The 19,642-nt window shown below is 39.6% G+C and overlaps 1 protein-coding gene across 4 annotated transcripts; it reads left to right on the top strand.

Annotated features, from left to right (window-relative positions):
• The first annotated feature begins 4,114 nt into the window (after positions 1–4,114).
• LOC135716261 (sorting nexin-13-like) lies at positions 4,115–19,303 on the top strand. 4 transcript variants are annotated; one of them, XM_065238949.1, is made up of 9 exons: positions 4,115–4,375; positions 4,441–4,547; positions 5,282–5,725; positions 11,423–12,115; positions 12,176–12,715; positions 12,773–12,888; positions 17,077–18,135; positions 18,192–18,547; positions 18,608–19,303. In XM_065238949.1, exons 1-9 carry the CDS (start codon positions 4,263–4,265, stop codon positions 18,978–18,980), a joined length of 3,801 nt encoding a protein of 1,266 aa, XP_065095021.1. In that variant the 5' UTR covers positions 4,115–4,262; the 3' UTR covers positions 18,981–19,303. The 4 variants fall into 4 exon arrangements, with proteins under 4 accessions (XP_065095021.1, XP_065095020.1, XP_065095022.1 ...); XM_065238948.1 differs by having other exon boundaries at positions 5,231–5,725; XM_065238950.1 differs by having other exon boundaries at positions 5,537–5,725; positions 18,608–19,302.
• The last annotated feature ends 339 nt before the right edge of the window (positions 19,304–19,642 follow it).

Here is a 19,642-nt window from a genome sequence, read left to right as displayed (position 1 = left end):
ACACAGCACATTTCCTGAACCATGGTTCAGACGAGCACCCCAAAGGTTGTTTTTTCCAATTTTTGAGTGGCCTCAAGCCTGCGTTGCATTCGTGCAGGGATATGTATTCCAAGGTTTTAAACCTGTAACGATAGCATAAATACAGCATATAAATAATCTTTTAAATAGACTATACTCACTGGCTAATTTGCAAAAGACGGGCAATTATATGCTTGCACCTTTTGGTTCCGGCTTTACAAGAACAGGTCAAGTCCCAAAGTTTGATGTCGTTGGGTAATTTTAGATGAATTTTGCAGGACAAACCCTTTCGGTGTAGCCAAGACACATAATATGCTGGGCCTGTAAGACCGCTAGTCCCTCTCGTATAGGTCGCACGGAATCCCCAACGTAATCTAGTACATCCACCAGACTGACTTGAACGTCGATTTCGGGATGGGAATCTGAAATCATACAAAGCATAATCTTAATAATATCGGAGCATAAAAAACCGCATTTTCATCAACTCGCCATGACATTGCAATGAAGATTCACATATTCTATATTTTGACAAATTTCCTACCTGTATCATCCATGATAATGATCGTACCAACAATCAATACGAAAGTAACGATTTTAAATTGGCTCACTACTTGACTACACGCAGAAAAATGGATTTTTGTTTCAGAGCCTAATGTATTTTATTATTGATTCAAACATTTGTATCACTATTTCAACAAACATATTTTTGAATCAATAATGATGATGATGATGATGATGGTCCCACCTCTTACCCCTACAAAGGTTTGAGCTGGACGATTTATCTTTAAGATAATTAAATATAAACATTTTAACCAGGTTAGCAAACAAAAACGAGCTGGTTACAGTTACAGATATAAATTCCCTCTAGACTTTACAGTTGCTTCACAGCAATATACATAAATGTGAAAAAGCTTAGGCGTCCACCTCTTAGTTCGCCTTTTTGTCCACCTAGAATATTCATAAGTATTACAAGCAATCAAGAGTTAATGAACAATCAACAAAGCATCCTATACACTAGCAACCCCGCAATGATGCTATTATAATTTTCAGCAATGTCAGGAATGCTCACGAACCCCCGACATTCAGCCAGAAAACTTAATACTAACTCAAAGTATCTTCCAAATAAGCTTCAAAGTTGCATTTTTTTTATCAAATGTTAAATTCAGTCCTCTATATCCGTAATACGCGCGCGAGGCTCAAACCTTTGTAGACTACTACTTTTTTTTTTTTAACTACTACTTTAATTCAAATATAAAAAAAAAATCCATCATCACCATCGTGGCGAACAAAATAGTTTTTGCAGTGCTACAATAATTATTAAAAAGTCGTTATGACAGCTATCCATACAAAATAATCCGTTATAAATAACTTCGTCAAGATACATACTTCGTCCATTCATAAAAAAAAAAATAAAAATCACTGGATAACTGTTCAAAAGACAGTTTTAACGTGTGAAATACAATGTCTCTTGAATTCTGCTAATGTTGTTGCACGTTTAATATGTCTAGGCATCGAATTGAAAACATTTACTCCTTTAAAATACAATGAATTCTGTGAAGCGCAAGTCAAGAAATGTGGTGTTCTTATTTCATCCGCGTTTCTAGTATTATATCTATGAAAATCACTTCCTCTTTCAATTCGATCACACAAATATCGAGGCAGCAAACCATTTACTACTTTAAAAATGAACACCATAGTCAAATAAACTATTCTTTGCTTCACTGACAGCCATTTTAAAGCGTCCAGCATCAAAGTTGAGGAAGTGAATCTATTACATCGCAAAATCAAACGCATTATTTTATTCTGCAAACGCTGTAATCTCGATATTTGTGTTTCATTGGCTAGAAATAAAATGGATGGGCAAAAGTCTAGATGAGGAGAGATGATTGATTTGTATAGCTGTATTTTACTGGCAATAGTTAAATCGTTTTTCAGTCGACATAGAATTCCATACTTCTTGGCAATTTTCTTGATGACATTGTCAATGTGAGAGTTGAACTTAAGTTTGTCATCAATAATCACGCCAAGATATTTAATCTCCCGAACGCGATCAATAGCCTCATCATCAATTACCACGGAGACATTATCATTTACTCGGTTCCGCGAAATTACCATGAATTTAGTTTTACTTGTATTTAATTTCAACTGCTTACACTTCAACCATCTACTTAGAGAACGCAAATCTTCATTCAAATGTGAGACGGCAACTTCTAAATCCTTAGCTGCAATGAATAACACAGTATCATCTGCAAAAAGATTAATGTCGCAAAATCGTAAAACGCGTCGCAAATCATTAATATACATAATAAATAAAAGAGGCCCTAATACACTTCCCTGGGTTAAAATAAAATGGTTTTTTAAAATCAAGAAACAGAATATTGACTCTACAACCGGTTGGTTGATTCAAAAATATTTTTCTTTGAATTAACCGAATAATGTATTTCAATCAATACCACAAATATATTAGGCCCTGAGCCAAAACTATATCCATTTGATTTTAAAAATCTTTTCTCTGCGTGTAGGTAACTCTAAGACTAGAAGGTCCCGAAGAAACGAGCTCAACTTTTTGGCTCAGCTCTGGTACTATCTTCGGTCCCAAGCTAATCGATTCACCCCTCGAAACATAGGAAAATCCACTAACCCCTCATTTTATCTGTCAAACTTTCATAGCAAATCAAAACAAACATTGTGTAGTACTAGAATTTTGACTAGAATGGGGTAGGTTAATCGATTTGCTTGGGACCAATAGGCTAGTCAAGTAGCGAGCCAATTTAAAATCGTTAGTTTCGTATTGATTGTTGCTTGTACCGCTTCCCACACGGATACAAATTTTGTTCATTTAAAACAAAAATATACTCTAAACATCTGAATTATTCAAAGTAAAATGAAAGCATGTTTAAAACTAAAATATTTATGTTTTAATTAAATTCAAGAGCATGTTTAGGAATATAGGATTTGGGTAAACGGTTTTTAGCGTGTCATGCGTTTTCATTTCCTTCTTGTTACATTCGGAAAAAGTTGCCCCAGCTTTGCTCAACCTCAACAGAAAACGGCCATCCATTCCGAATCCATTCCGGGTCCTCCTCCGACACCGAACATACAAAGAAACCGGTATGAGGAACAGTGGCAGAAACGGCAAAACGACGCTAATAACACAAATTTGCATCTGTTTTCCCGGAAAAGAAAGTAAAGCGGTTGGTCCCCGCTCCATGAGTTGATGGTTCGATACACAGCAAAAAAATTGTAATATCGATCAACGTAATGGATCAATGAAAATGCTGAGGTTTTGACAGAACTATGCTGTGGCTACCACAGTATTTTACATGTAATCGTCCATATACAGTAGCGCTAAAAGCATGCTGTGGTGGGTTCAAAACTTGACCATCTAAAATGATCAATTCAAGCTGATGTATGAAATAATGATGTAATAGCAAAAAGCAGATACAATATTACATCAATGGATGTAATTTTGTTCGCAAAATCGATGTACACACTTAGTTTTTTCTACCGAGCTCGACTGTGCAAATCTCGGCAAAAAAAGTTTCACTGAGATCTCAGCAAAAGTGACATTTGATTGCTGAGTCTCGGATAATGCTTAGCTGAATCTCAGCAAACAAATGAAATGTTTGCTGAGATCCCAGTAAAACAATTTTTGCCGAGATTTGCACAGCCGAGCTCGGTAGAAAAAACTAAGTGTGTACATCGTACAATGTGATATTACACAACCGATGGATTGACCTGGTTGCAGCAGTTTCGATGTAATATTCCACAACTTTTTTTTCTGTGTGTGTGACACATAAAAATAATCATTAAATTTTTATTAGTGTAGGGTCGAGGTGTGGAGGCTGCCTCCCTGGCGTCGGTAGCATTTTGGTACTCAGTACGGAAGATCGAAGGAAAACAAATCGACCGTGTTTTTCATATGTATTCCTCTGGTGGTGGGTTTCGGCATCAAACCACAAGTTCTTCCATTCAGTTCCTTCACTGTCAACAGCTGATAGCCTTGTGGGCCACCATTTATTTTGCATGAGGTTTTGAAAGCTGTCAACAGAAGCAAACAAACTGTCAAAACATTTTACTATTCTCTGTGAAAAAAGCGAAAAAAGGAGTGTTGTTCGAGCTTTTGTTTTGCCTTCGTGTAAAATTATGATTTTTCCAACTGAAACCAACTTTAAACTGGTGATATTACTGTAACCGCGATGATTTAGTTTGTCGACAAGCTAGCAGCAGTGGATTTAAACGAAATGGAGTTCAAATATGCCAGCTGGATCGTTCTCAGTGTGGGTGTTTCCATCAACGTCTTTGGACTGTTTTGGTTCATTGCAATCCTAATTGGGCTGATTGGATTCCTGATCGGGTGAGTCAAATGGGCACGATGAACGAAAAGTTCTATTTTAATGCTCTGTCTATTGAATATTTAAGATTCCTTACTATCCTGTACCTTCAACATGGCGATCTGGACAAATTTCTCGATAGTGGTTTGCTGGAAAATCCCTTGGACGAGCCGAAAACACTCGGACTCAGCATTGGTACGTAGTGATATGGGCGATTGGCTATACATTGTCTCACTGTTGTACGAATTGGCTATTACACACTTCCTTGTTGCTTTGGCATGCATTCATTTCGTTTCATTATTCTGCACCTTCTCCAGTTGTAGGGTCGGTAAAGCGCCTACCTTCTCGCTCTGGTCAGGTGAAGTTGTTTTGTTTTCATGTTCTGTTGCTTCCGTTTTGTACCTGTTTACGTTTGTATTGGTGCTGGATGCATCAGTTTGTTTTGATTTTACATCGTGTCAGGCTCCACAGCTAACTGAACAGTGAGTAACAAAATTGTGATTCGACTTTACTTTTAATGTTTTCGTGCACAGCAAAAAAAGTTGTTGAATATTACATCGAAACTGCTGCAACCAGGTCAATCCATCGGTTGTGTAATATCACATTGTACGATGTACATCGATTTTGCGAACAAAATTACAGCCATTGATGTAATATTGTATCTGCTTTTTGCTTTTACATCATTATTTCATACATCAGCTTGAATTACGTTGATCGATATTACATTTTTTTTTGCTGTGTGTGTAAATTTTTAGTTTAGCTGTGAAATTATTTTTCGTTTAGGTGAATAACTAACATTTAGTTGTTGGTGGAAAATATCTACCCTCCTTGACCATTTGCATCTTTTCTTCTCATGTGCTCGTTCTCCCTGTCATCAGTATGCGATCAGAAGCCCAGTAGTATGCTAATAATTTCACCCAACATTAAAGTTCAAACCGAGTCTCGAAAGTCCAGGCTGCACGCTTCCTCGTCATCTGAGCACGGAAAGCGACGCAATCTCCTGGATGCCGGCATTGAGTTACTATTCAAGAAACGAACCAGTGAAGGTACATCCCCTTCTGGTGGCACCGGAAGCAACGGAAGTAGTGGGAGCTCTCAGAGCAAGTCGGGCTCAGGCTTGATAACGGATCACCTTATGCACAAGGGCCATTTGCACTTTCACCAAAAGGATAATAAAATTCTAGATAATACACCACCGACGGGTACGACCTCGCAGCACGGGAAGCAACCTTCGCCGGGAGAGGAAAAGGCGGCTTCGAGCCGATGGAGACCGTTTGATAACATTAAGATTCATACCGACAAGGGAAAAACAATTCAACTGCAGCAGCAACCATATCAGGACGGCGTCGATCGTCAGCCCCGGAAAAAGGATGGTGAGTAGCAACTGTATGGAAAATTGCATTATCATCCAATGGTGTTGGAATACCGCACATTTTTCGCCTTCATGTCAATATCATTCCATGTTTGCTTTCGTGGTGCTGCCAGTTTTTATTTAAGATGTTTTCTCCAGGTAGAACAACACATAATGTATAGATTCGTTACTTCCGAATATATACGATTTCAGCTCAGATAGAAATAACAGTGATTATCCATAGATTCTTCTCAAAATACCATTTTGCCTGCAATTCAGTCCTTGAGTCCAGTATGAATGAAATAATCAACGTTTTTAACTTCTTCCTATTTTAAACGTCTTAAAATTCAAATGATTCAAAAGCTACTATAATTTTTAACAAATTAGATAAAAATCATTTATATTTTCATATACCTACCTATTAAATCAAATTTCATATCGGAATGTTTCTTGTATTTAATTTTTTTAAAGCTTCATTATTGTTTATTGTTTATTGTTTATTGAAAAATTCCACTGACAATTATTGTCTAAATGAATAAAACTTAAACTAAATAGTTACGGTCAACGGTACGGAAAAGGCCAAGTAGCCGATGACGAAACACGTCAGCTGATACATTGAAGTCGAACATATAAAAAAAAGTTGTTGAATTGCCGGCTGGTTGCTCGAATTGGCTCGTGTTGTGTATAATTCAGGCTTCGTGGTTCCAAAAACAGAAAGTCGCGTTGACGAAGAGACCTCTCAGGGGCATACATGTGACAGCAGTGTTGGACAGTCAATGTCACCCGTAAGCAGCTTTCCAGCGAACATATGAATTCGACAGTGAGCATTCATAAGGGCGAATACGCGATGATCGATTCTCTTCATCGATTTTCTCTTTGCATTGCTACAGCTAGGCGAAACAATTTTCTAGAATTTGTTCAATGCAGAGTAGTAACAGGTTGTATTGGCTATCAAAAGCAACAGCAAACGCACCGAGAAACGTTAAATCTAGCGAGTTATTAACAAAAGAGAAAATCGACGAAGAGAATCGATCATCGCGTATAGGCCCTTATGCACTGTCGAATTATATGATTTGAGTAGTAGCTATACTGAAGATCCGAGAGATGTCGCCCCTTCAGTGGTAGGAAAATCATTTTTGCAGTATGGAGAATATCAGAAAATCCACGATTTATGACTAAACATGCTTTCACAGAAGGAAACAAATAAACGAGTGTTTACCTTATCACCATAGTAATGTACTCGTGCAATTTTTGTGCACCTAAAACTGCCCATAAAGACGATAATGAATAACAACTGAAACTTTTCATGCATTTTCAAATGGTTTCCTAACATTCCCATACATTCGAAGTGACTGGCTCTTTGGAAGTGGATGATGTCAAAAACAACAAAACATGATTAATTTCGTTGGGTCACGCCATTTGAGGAAACGAAGAGCATATCTCACAAACTTGCGTTGAACGGATCCAATTCTAGTGATCCAGCTAGCATGGAAAGGGCACCAAACAATTGAACTTTTATCCAATAAAGATCGCACAAGCGAGCAGTAAAGTGACCTGAGACATAGCGGGTCACGAAACTCGTCGGCAATTTTGAAAATAAAGCCCAATTGTCGATTAGCTCTGGAGATGATGTTATTTCCAGCCAAAAACGCTAAATAAAATGTCAATTTATCACGGCCCCTTCCGGTCATAGTAGCTTTTGAAAAAGGTTTATTAGGGGTTTGTTGATTATTTGGGTATATTGGAGAGTATTTACTTATAAACGTGTTTCTCTTCCGCTGCGTCTAAATAGAAATAGGTAAGTCTGACAGCTACCATATTTCAGAATGAATAAATTGTTCGTTTTTAATATACAATCATAGACAAAACGAGTAACACTTGAAAATGGTCTAAAATGTTGAAAATTATTATTACTTTTATTATTAATTCGCAATAGCTTGAGAACGACTGGACATAGGAAAAAAGTTTGTATGTGCAAATTTATCGAAAATTATGCCTATAATCCAAATATTCTAATATTTTACTAAGAATATGCAATTTCATCAGCTTGAAAACAAAACATAAATTTAAAAAAAAATAATGATTTTTTTAAAGCAAGTTTCCAGTCTACACTCCTCACCAAATTTTAGGGCATTCCTTCAGTTTTGTTGATAAAAAAAATAAAGACTGAAGCGGGGTGTTTTGAAATAATCAACGTTATACGTTTTTTAATAATAATGCATCAAGTGTTTATTCAGTCGTTAATTTAATAACCTACAACTTCTGCTCAGATGTCATTTTGATCAGGTCAACATTTCATGTTATGATTTAAAAAAAAAATCTAATCCATTTTTTTAATACGCCCTGTTCAAAAGTTACTGTGGAGAAAAAAAATGATATTTAAATGAAAAATGCAAAAATTGTTAGCAGCGAACATATGAGTTATGTTTCATTCAAATCGGAAGTACTCATGTCCAAGCGGTTTGCGTTTTGGGCTGGGAATGCTCTTTGGATATTTTCAGCCAATTGGCTAGTTCATCTCCAATTCTTTTTAATAGCCTTAGGCGGTTTTATGACCGTATTCCCGAGACAAAATGATCACTGGGGTGAAATTGTTCATGTTACCTTGCATTCATAGTTGTCACGTACACTGAAAAAGAATCTTACTCAGCGCTGCGTGACCTACACTTTTAAAAATTTCTCCATACGAATGAGTACAAGTGAGTCACTCTCTGACTAAGATCCGTTTTCATTGTATTAAACATTCGGTGATAGATATCAAGAAAAATCTTGATTGCATTTCATCGTGAGGCTTCAATAATTCGTTCTAACTCAAGAGACTGAGCCTAGGCTCATTCTTTAAGATTCTGATCATTTTCCAGAATACAACCTGTGAGAGAGCGGATTTTTTGACGTAGGACTACGTCTATGATTTCTATATGGGGGCATACTTTGTGAAAACCTAAAATGGAACATCAGCTGCCCATGGACCAATTTCAATAATTTTTTTCACCAATCGTTCAGAAATATTTCTTCGCATCGATAGCAATGCTTCTTACCGTTGATTTTTAACAAGAAACTATTGAAAAAGTGGTAAATGTCAAGTATTGTTCAAAAACGTCGACATAACTAACAAATCCACCAATTACGTACAAGCATATACTGCTTCCCCTACACAATCATCAGACAAATTGTTTCTAGACGAAACAAGTCGAAGTGGCATTCGCTTCCGATCTTCGGGCGTGTGCGAATAAGGAGGATGCAATTGCGTAACCTTTTGCACACTCATCGCCAGTGTTCGGAAAATCATTCTCAAATCTCGTTCATTGAGCCTCCCTGCGAGAATAAACTCGCGTGCGTATGTGGCAAGTAAAATTCACGCTTGAGATTCTTATACATATTCACGCACTCACACTCACAACGCTGAAAAATCATTCCAGCTTTAAACTCATAAAAACCACTCAAACGTCAATTGATATAATGCCTATGTATGTTGTGTTAGTTTTGCAACCCCTGATGCACAAACAATAGTAATAACAATGAATAACGCAAACATATAAAGCAATGAATTTTTGAACCTGAAAACTCATCGGTGATTTTTGCGACGTTGAATTTTGCAAGGCAAAACTCATAGGCGCATAAACTCATGCATGAGATTTGAGTTTTTGAGTTTTTCCGAACACTGCGTCATCGCTATATTCAGAACCACACGCCCCCAACGACCACACAAAATGCTCTCCAGAGTTGTAATCTTGTAACCAAACTTGGAAGCGGAATGCAAGTGATTTTGATCGATTCTCTTCATCGACTTTCTGTTTCGTTAATAACTCGACGGCAAACACATTCATTGATACGTTTGTTGTTCTGGATGATAGAAGAGCATAGCAGAAATAGTGCGAAATAGGTTAGTGAAGCCATGGTCATCAAAAGAGGAAATCGACGAAGAGAATTGACTTACACCCCTCTGCTCTGCTCCTTAATTTAGTCGTTGTCATAGCAATGAAAACTAGCATCGCACCGCTTTTGGTTCTTGGGATACACTTGCTGGTTACAATTCTGCTGTTCGACATTTCGAAGGACCACAAAAAAAACATGAAATTACCCTATTTTCTAGGGATGCCTAAACGTCCAATTATTCGATTAACGATTAATCGTTAAGAGTAGTGTTCACTCGGCTGTCGACAAAAGCAGGCCACTCTCGATGTGTGCCACGCGATCGTCTGTTTTCTCGGCAGCAACCATTGTGTGGTCCTCCTCATTGTTCTTCATCAGCAGTTCTTTCGGTCGATGCGTCGTCGACTTTGGAAAGCAACCGTTTCGTGATGAGTGTGTGAGTGCTGACCACGTTTTGCGTCCATTGCTGCAATGGACGCGCTCTGACCCTCGTTGGCGTACAACAATTTGCCATACAATGAAACAACTGGAAGCGGCTCCAGTTCTGATGGAGGAGGCTTTTTGGATAGCGGAAGATAAAGTGTTTATTGTGTTGTACCTTTTGACTATAGTTTTAAGATGTATTGTATAGTGACCAAAAATCCTCGGCTCTGTGAAGTTAATTCGGTTGAGCCTTATCAAATAAATTAATAAACAAAAAAAAAAAAATAATCGTTAAGATTTTTCCAGAAGAATATTTATCGAATTTTCAATTATTCGAGTGCGTAACCGACATCCCTTCTTATTTCTACTCGTTTGATTTAGCGCAGAAGAGTAAATAAATTAAAGTACTGATTTATCTGAACAGGCATAGATAAGAACCATGATGTGAAACAGGATTATAAATGATGTTGACTTATTTAGGACAATAGGCCGGATTGATGGTAATAGGACCGACAGAAATTGAGACTGCCACTCCTACGGCTTCGACGGTTTTCAGCTGGAACCTTGGGATCGGCTGACAATAGATTTTTCTCCTTAAAATGGTGGCTACTCCCCCTCTCCTGGTTCGATCAAGCCACACGAGCCGGAAATCAGAAGGAAGACGGGGCTTCAGGTGAAATTCGGTTATGACGGCAATGTCAATTTTTTTCGCTCAGAGTGTCAATGTTGGAAGGTACTTCAGAATGTAGTGGTTGGGAATTTGTCGAAGAATGTAAACAAATTTAAAATTTTAGGCCTAATCCTAATCCTTTTCCTTCTTGACCTGGTAATTCAAAGTGTGAAATTAGTTGATTTGGACCTTGCAAATAAATTTTTCAGATTTTTTGACAACTGTAGCATATTTTAGAGAGCAAATCTACAAAAACGGGTAGTGATGGTACTGTGGGGGTTGACACCCCTTGTGTGAGTTGTCAAGGAGCAAAAATATAGAACGCAACGCAGGCCAAACCTTTTAAAAGTTTATGAACAAGCCTTTCGGTAATCTCGATTTGGTCGTGGTCGAGGAACATCCGCAGCATCTGTGCATTGCTCTCGAGCGTCTCCGAGCTGGTCATCAATTTGCAGGAATACAAATTCGCTCAGAAGGAAGTGGGTCCTACATTATTTCACCCTGAAACTGTAGAGGATTTTGAATGTAATTTCCTCACTGCTCTGGAGTTGCTGCTAGCGCATTATAGGACTAGGTGTATCCACCGGATTATGCCTGGACTCAGATTAACTACACTTTTTACCAGAAATGAGTACTCCCTGTGAACGTTGTAATCTTCTTCTGATGATGATGGTATTAATTTCCTTCTTGCAGATTTAGGGAATGAAAATACCCGTATATAAGAATTGACAGTGTTTCATTTGCATCTTCCAGTAGGTGCCGTTCAGGTGGGAGAAGAAGTAACCGCCAGCTCGAGCTCGTCACCGCTGGCTTCGTTCAAATCCTACATCGCTCACCCGGAGATCCTTCTGCATCGGGATTCCCCTCCTGGATCACCGAAGAAAAAGAAAATTCTCAGCGGAAACAAAGCGGTCGACAAACTGATTCACACTATCGTGGATTACGTGCTGAGAGATTTCATCGACTCTTGGTACACGGTCGTCTCGGACAATCGCGAGTTTAGCGATTCCAACATACGAACCAGCATCGAATCGCTGGTTTTCAAAGTGTGCCAACGAATCAAATCTGCCGAACTGCTTCCCCTGATGACGACCAAGCTGATCGATGATTTGGCACGTCATACAAGGTTCTACCGGCTCGCCACGCAGGATAACAGTAGCAAACAAGTGAATGGGAGTGATCAGAAGCGAATGAAGATCCACGAGAAGCTTTCTCCCCAGAAAAAGAACCAACGGGGAAACGGACATCGAAGGAACAAAAGCGAAACCGATCTTACGTGGCACTTGGGGAATGCAGCTCTGCAGAAGAACGTAGCCAATTCAAAGTTTTACGGTGGGCAAGCTGACGAACAATCGTTGCTTGACCCAGAAGTTATGCTGCTGAGCTCGTTCTTCGGGTTTTGTGACGAGTACAAACAAGAATGTATGGACGAGGAAGCAATGCTAGGTTAGTGTGCGGTTAACTGATAGGTTTTCGAAAATTAGTTTTGATTTCCTATAATTCCAGAATACTTCAAGCGCATCGCTGAAACTGTATTATACTTCACCCTGCCGGAGGAAGATTTCAACTGCCTGACGTTGCGAGCATTGCTTTGTAACATTCTGGCGAACAGTATCCTCAAACCGATGGTTAGCACTCTTACCGATCCGGACTTTATCAATCTACAAATAGCCAAGCACTTTACCAAAGATCCCCCAAGCGGAGAATTTCTGCTGAAGATGATCCGTCAGTCGCACGATCTGTCGGAACTACGAGCCTGTCGGCAGCTAATTACCAAAGAAATGGACGCCAAGCATAAAGATGCAACCTACAGCTCCGAGCTGGCCAGTCTCAAATACACGCAGAAGCTGATCGACTTGAGAATCAGTCACCTGCAGAACAACAAGACCGATTTGGGCAAGAGTGAGAAAGAGAAGACGTCGTCCAATTTGCCATTGCTTAGACTGGATGATATCCTGCGCAAGGAGCTGGCCGTTTCGTACTATTTGGATTACCTCAGTGTGTTGAATTTGCAAAAATATGTGATATTTTACTTAACTGCTCAAGGTTTGTGGCGGGAATTGTAGTTGGGAGTGGTTGATTAAATAGATATATTTTTTTCAGAGTGGAAACTTACAACGAGTCAGAGCTTCTCTGACATACAAATAAATAAGTCCAAGTATACCCGGGATGAGGTAATGCGCATTATACGAGATAAAGCATATAATATTTATCAAGAGGTAAGTTGAAAATTCTAGCGTTTAGAATCATAAGGGCCTAACTGCGATGATTTATTTTCTCTTCGCATTACCACAGTCTAGTGAACCAATTTTCCGAAATTATTCCAATGCAGTCAAGTAAAAGATTGTACTAATTAGCCAAAACAACATCAAATTAACCGATAAATGCTAACGGCGATTATTAACAAAAGATAAAATCGATGAAGAGAATCGATCATCGCAGTTAGGCCCTTATGATTCTGAACGCAAGAATTTGTTAATTTATCGTGCAAGCACCATATGCTGAACGGTTAAGAAGATCTCAAAGTAATCGGATCTGAATGATAACAAGTTTGCTATTTAAAAAAAAATATTTTTGTAGAACATTTCAGTATTTGTATAAAATAAATCTAAATGCATTATTAATTTACTTGTATTTAGAAAAAAAACATTTAAAAAAGCGACCATGCGTTCCATATTCTGAGCGCTCGATGTTTTATTTAGGTACCTATTTATTTGTTCTTCGTCTCGAATTTATAAAAACTCCACATACTGATTCTTAACCTAAGTTCCTAATTCTACTTTTGAATACAAGCTTGGACAAATTAATATCAAAGACAGCACTAACACAATTTTCCATAAGGTTGATACGTCGTACGTGGTTCTATGCCGCCTGACTAAAAATAAGTCTCGTTGACGAAGCCGAAGTTGCATAAAAGTTAATATTCTGCAGCAGTGAAGGGCAATCCAGGTTACCCTTGACAAGATCGAATATATATAACCTCTGAGGTTTGGGCGGTTGTGAGCTAGAGTTTCCATGTTTATAAGTCTGCAACGGCTTGTATAGTCAGGAATTACTGGATCCATTCCACGGAAGTTGTCGAAGAGCATACCGTATAAAGCTACGTTGAACCCTTTCCATTTTGATGATCTGCTGTGCATGATATGGAACCATACACTAACAGCATATTCCATGATGCTGCGAACAATTGAACAGTACAGTGCCTTGAGAGCATCATCTATCGGTTAAGCCACTGGTATTGCGACGAATAAATCCCAGGGCCGCAAAGGCCTTTGCGATAATTATGCTGACATGCTCGTTTAACCGGAGTTTACTGTCCACAGTGACCCCTAGGTTACGTATTGCTTGAACACGTTCTATAGCCTCTAAGCTGATGAAGTATTCAAACTCTGTTCGGGGTTGTCGGCGAGAAAACGAAATGAGTTTGCACTCTTTGGTGTTAAGCTCCATTCCATTCTCACAGCACCATCCCAGAAGCTCGTCAACATCGGTTTGAAGACCACAGCAGTCGAGGTGCGATGATATCACTTTGTATATTTTTAGATCGTCAGCGTAAAGCAGTAGGCTCGATTTCAGCCGAAAGCACCATGTCCCAGAATGCTTCCTTGTGGGACACCTGACGTGATCGAAAAATCGCGGGAGCGAGTACCGTTTAATTTGACGAATGCCCTCCGACCGGATAGGTAAGAGCGCAGTCATTCGGTGATCCAATTTGAAAAGCCCAGATGCTTGAATTTGTCAATTGCGAGGTCATGAAGAACCTTGTCAAACGCCATCGAGAAATCAAAGTATGTGGTGTATTTGGTGCCGATTCTCGATTTCTGAAGACAGGAAGCTTACGTAGGACATCAGGTTCGTCATCGTAGATCGCTTCTTAACAAATCCATGTTGAAAGTCCGATATCAGCGCTCGGGAGGTGACATACAGAGCTTTGTGAACCAATTGTTCGAACACTTAAGCTAGACAACATAAAATCGAAACACCTCTGTAATTTTCAACAGCATGATTGTTACCAGCTTTGAAGATCGGGGTGATCGAGGCTAACTTCCACGCTTCGGGAAAAGTACTTTCACTGAGTGACCTGTTAAACATAATCGTCAGCAGTGTCAGCAGTGAACCAGCACATTCTCTTAAAAACAATGGCGGTATGTTGTCCGTGCCAGGCCCTTTCAAAACGTCTAACTTTTGCAAAGCTAAACATATTTCGTTCTGGCTCACAACTAGAGGTGGCAGGGCAGGTTCTTACACTGTCAGGAGAGAATGTCGGCGATGTTGTACTGTGCACATTCTCGAAAAATTCGGCAAAAAGATTAGCTAGCAGAGGAATTCTTGAAAGTCATCTCGGCAGGAATACGATTGGATTGCTTACGGCTACGTATGAACGACCAAAATGATGACGGGTCTTGCTTCGCGGTCAGCTCCATTCGTCTGATGTAGCTACGGAATGTAGCTATGTAGCAATCGCTGTAATCTGTTTCGAGCGAATGTAGATTGATCCGGTTCTCGAGCTCTAAAATAGCGTTTTCTAGCTTTACGCACGACGGTATGGAGATGCTGTAACTCAGATGTCTACCACGGATGCTTGAACGAATAAGGTCTTCTTCGTCTGTGTGGAATCAAGTTCCTCCAGAATGTTGTACAATTTCTCATAACACATACGTACCATTTCTCCCGTATTTGTTGCACGAAACATTTCAATCCAATCGACGTTCATGATAGCGCTGTTCAATTCTGGAAAGCTGCAACGTCGGAAATCAAAATCATTGACGATGTTTGGGTCACTGGCAAGTTGCATGTAGCGTAGAAGTCGTTCACGTCGATGCGAAGAACACACGGCTTATGATGGCTGTCGATTCTGAAGAGCGATTACAGAGGTTCGATGAGCTCAACAAGGTTTGGTTCGTTTACAAACGCCAAATCAAGTGTACGACCATTCAAGTTAAGCAGGATGTTGAGCTGATGCAGACCGAAGGCAACCATAGATTCAACCCGTTGAATCCCGATCGGAAAAGCCTTCTGCGAAAGCATTTTTTCTGAGAGATTTGCATGAAATTCTTCAAGGTAGCCCTCAACTGATGTTAAGTAGATGGGAAATTCAGCTTTTGTTGGTCGAAAAATCAATGCGATTCTCCTCATTTTCCGAAAAGATTGTTGACTTCCAGGACTTTCTTAGCTGACGAGTTCTTTAACTTGAATCTTCACGTACACACAATAACCTTTTCTGAGCATTTTATGCGCCTTTACCAGTTATAAAAAGTTCTAAACTGTGCTCCTTTTTTGTAGTCTTTTATATGTTCAGCATTATTATAAATAATTTCGATTTTCGATGATTTTATACAATTTTTGTAAGACTTCATTTGGACAGAAGTTTCTATAATGCTGCATAACGGGTGGCAACTAAAATTTTGGAATTTCTTTCTCAAGCTGTCAAAAAAAAAGACAAACATACTTGAAGAAGATCTGATTTATTGAAATTAAAGATACATTGTCCATTGTTGAAAAAAAATTAGTGAACATTTGAAAACGGTCCGTAATCGGATGTTCGGCGAAGCTTCCGTTTGATGTCGGAACAGGAGCGTTGTACAGCCTTCATGTCAACTTTGCGAATGCATCTCTTGATTCTACCAATCAACTGTTTGCAATTCGTGGCTCTCCAGTTATTTTTGTACATCAAGGAGCTCAAAACCCCGAAGAAATCTTCGATTGGGCGACACTGAGGCAGATTTGTCGGGTTGTGGTTTTTGGGTACAAATGGGATCGAATGGGTATTCAGGAACGATTGTGTTTTTTTGGCGTAATGCGATGACGCTTTATCCGGCCAAAACACGTATTGTCCATCAGCATGATGTATTTGTAGAAACGGGATCAAAATTTTCTTCAAACATTCGTTCTGGTACACATATTGATTGATTGCCAAACCAGAGGGCTTGAACCATGGCTTAGAAATGCCTTTCTCGTCCTTTTGCGTCCATAATTTTGGCTGGTCTTCCACTACCTTGCTTGCGATATGGTAAACAGTCGAAGCCGCAACATTTTCGCTTTTAAAATGTTGTACCGTATACTTTTTGCCGAGATTTCTGTGCAGTTCGTAGAACTGTACAACGCGCTCGTGAAATACTTCTTGTTTCGACGGTATTTTGAGCAAAACTGAGCAAGCATAAACAAAACAAAAAATACTAGCAGAAAGAGGAGAGAGAGAGCTAACACATACACACTCTTATTTCTCTCTGAGCTCGTTTATTGTTGAGCATAGAAACCTCGAAAAAATTCCAAAATTTTAGTTGCCACCCGTTAGGAACACCATTCACACTGGTACAGAATGTCAATCAGCTTGGAGCTTCTGAAAATTTTCCAACAATAAGGATTTGAGTAATAAATATGAACCGATTTTGTTTTCTTCTTTGCAGTATTTGGTCCCTACATCTGCAAATTACCTCAACATTGATCCCGGATTGATCGAGGCACTCGGCATACGTGTTAAAGATACCACCATCATGCCGGAGAATACTTGGTTCGATTCGATTTGCAAATACGTGTACGAGAAGCAGAAGAACGAGGAAGTATTTTTGAACAATTTCTATCAAAGTTCGGCATACAAGCAACTGCTACGAGAGTTGGATTTCAACAACACCCAGGACCATGAAATGCCATCACTGGACCATTTGGGTATCTCAAGTCAACTGGACAGTCTCAGTGATTCCAACTCTGGCGATATCCGGTTCGACGAAACGGACGACGATGATGCGGTGCCCGGACCACCGAGTGGGCTATTCCACAGTGATATCAAGGAAGAACACGATATTCGAGCAAGTTCAATTCAAAATACTAAATCCAATCTGCTTCCAACGGTAGCAAGCATAAAGCATGCTCGCTCGCACAGCGACTGTACTGGAATGTATTCTCAAATCACCGATTTCAACGTCGATCAGTTGAAGTCATCGGATTGCTCAAGCAATGATTCTGCCAACGAACTCGCTATGCCATCTGGTCCATCTCCATCGGTATCATCTACAGATGGAAATCTACCCCAACCACCGGTAGAAATTCTCATCGATAACAAATCTGAAGACTCACTCGCATTAAAGCAGAAACTTTCGGCCAGAATTATCAACACGGCAATCCTTTACGAAGGGCAGTACGCCGTCTATGCGGTTCAGGTGCAGGTCATCGAAGATAACCAGCAAAAGAGCTGGCACATCTATCGGCGATACTCTAAATTCTTGGAGCTAAAAAAGTTCCTGGTCAAACGATTTCCGTCCCTATCGAAGGTCCCATTTCCAGCCAAGAAAGCATTTCAGAATACTCAACGAGCTGTGCTAGAGCATCGGATGGAAATTCTGAATCACTTCCTAGAAGAAATCTGTGCCAAAGCGGAACAGAACGAGGAGATGCGTGTTATTGTGAGAAACTTCTTGGAACCTGATACGGATGATCGTAGGATGCACGGTGGAGCTGTGGTAAAAACGGTAAGTGTAAATGTGAAGGATTTTTGGCCATATGGTTGATTCTATTCCTCTTGTAGATTGAAAGCTTCAAATCCGGTATGAGCAAAATACGAAACATGCCAGACACTCTGGTCGGTGGTATTTCGCGAATATTCCTCGGCAAGGGACCTTTGAAGGAACGAACTTTCTACGATATTCAAGACATACCAACGCTGGAATTGAAGCAATCCGAGTATCCTGCCCTGGCATCGGCGTTGGACCTGTTGGACGAAGTGTTTGACCTGCAGAACAAATCACAATGGCTGCGTAGAGGCTTGATCAATCGTCTGCTTGGTGCCCCATGGGTCAGTCATGCGACGAACAAAAAAATTATACAACTTGCTGGTTCCCTCCTAGCAATGGATAAGGTAGAAACCGTATTGTCAGCTGTTTTGTAAGTTCATTTCGGTTTCCAAAGCAAATCATTATCACTAAACAACCGCATTCACCTTAGGAACAACGTATGGCCTGACGGCGACCGGTTTAATCCTAATCCACCGCTCCGGGAAGATAGTACCAAACTGCGAACCAAACTAGCCGCCAAGATTTCCCTTTTCGCACTGCTCTCCGACGACCTGAAACACGTCGTCGGATCAGTGACGTGCAATTCCGGGCTACTGAACTTTTTCCAAATGTTGCAAAACAAAAAATTGAACACACGCCTTTTGCTTGTCTTACTGGATCACGTACTGAAAGTGGTTTTCCAAACGGACAGCATGACCAAACACACCATCACGGGCGGCGGTGGCGACGAGAGTGGTACCATACGTATCGGGACACCTTCGGGTTCTGCTGCGGGATCTAGAAAATCCTCAAAGCATTACTGAGGTGAGGGCTATCAGGAGACGCTATTTAGATGTAAACATTCCGCCATATAGTAAGAACCCTGAAAACAAATCATCACTTGATGTAAGTCTGGTTTTATGTTACATGATGATTAGATAGTGGATGAAGCAATTTACGTTAGAAGGCATTCACCATACACGTATATTATTTTTTAGCAATTAGTAGAAAAAGTTCTACAGACAATTAGGTTGATATTTTTAAATACTTTTATTTTTGATTCCATCCTCATCGTGGGTTCTTTTTTGTTAGGATTTGTTTTTGGTTTACTTACATTTTGAGTACAAGACTTATTACAATAAAGAAGACATAATGTAAGCATAAAAATAATAATATAAATTTTCCGAAAGTCCCTTGATTAGCGTATGATGATAACGATAGAGATTATGAGATTGCTTCTTATCCCTTCGATGTTTCAAATGATAACCTATTTCACGAAGAGCCGTAACGCATTTAAGCTGGATGCCTTACGCATTCCCTGTCCCGCTCTTCGGTTTATTATGGACGATGTACCGTGCAAGCACCATACCAGAACAGGTCCATATTCTGAACGGCAAGACATACCTGAAAAGTTTGATCATTAATGATGCTTCAACATTGAAATAGCGTTATATTCCTTTGCCTATGTGGTGTGATTCATATATGT

Source organism: Ochlerotatus camptorhynchus, unplaced genomic scaffold (assembly GCF_037179485.1).
Source record: "Ochlerotatus camptorhynchus isolate MF236.1 unplaced genomic scaffold, CSIRO-AGI_Acam_v1.1 ptg001183l, whole genome shotgun sequence".
Lineage (NCBI taxonomy): Eukaryota > Metazoa > Arthropoda > Insecta > Diptera > Culicidae > Ochlerotatus > Ochlerotatus camptorhynchus.
The sequence above is the reverse complement of the archived record's forward strand: the minus strand, read 5'-3'. Positions and strand labels throughout refer to the sequence as shown.

What these genes read in the sequence shown, in the direction of transcription:
- LOC135716261 (XM_065238948.1), top strand. Translation starts at nt 4,263, where the DNA reads ATGGAGTTCAAATATGCCAGCTGGATCGTTCTCAGTGTGGGTGTTTCC. An exon ending in GGACGAGGAAGCAATGCTAG is followed by an intron (nt 12,116 to 12,175) that starts GTTAGTGTGCGG and finishes CTATAATTCCAG; the next exon opens with AATACTTCAAGCGCATCGCT. An exon ending in ATTTTACTTAACTGCTCAAG is followed by an intron (nt 12,716 to 12,772) that starts GTTTGTGGCGGG and finishes TATTTTTTTCAG; the next exon opens with AGTGGAAACTTACAACGAGT.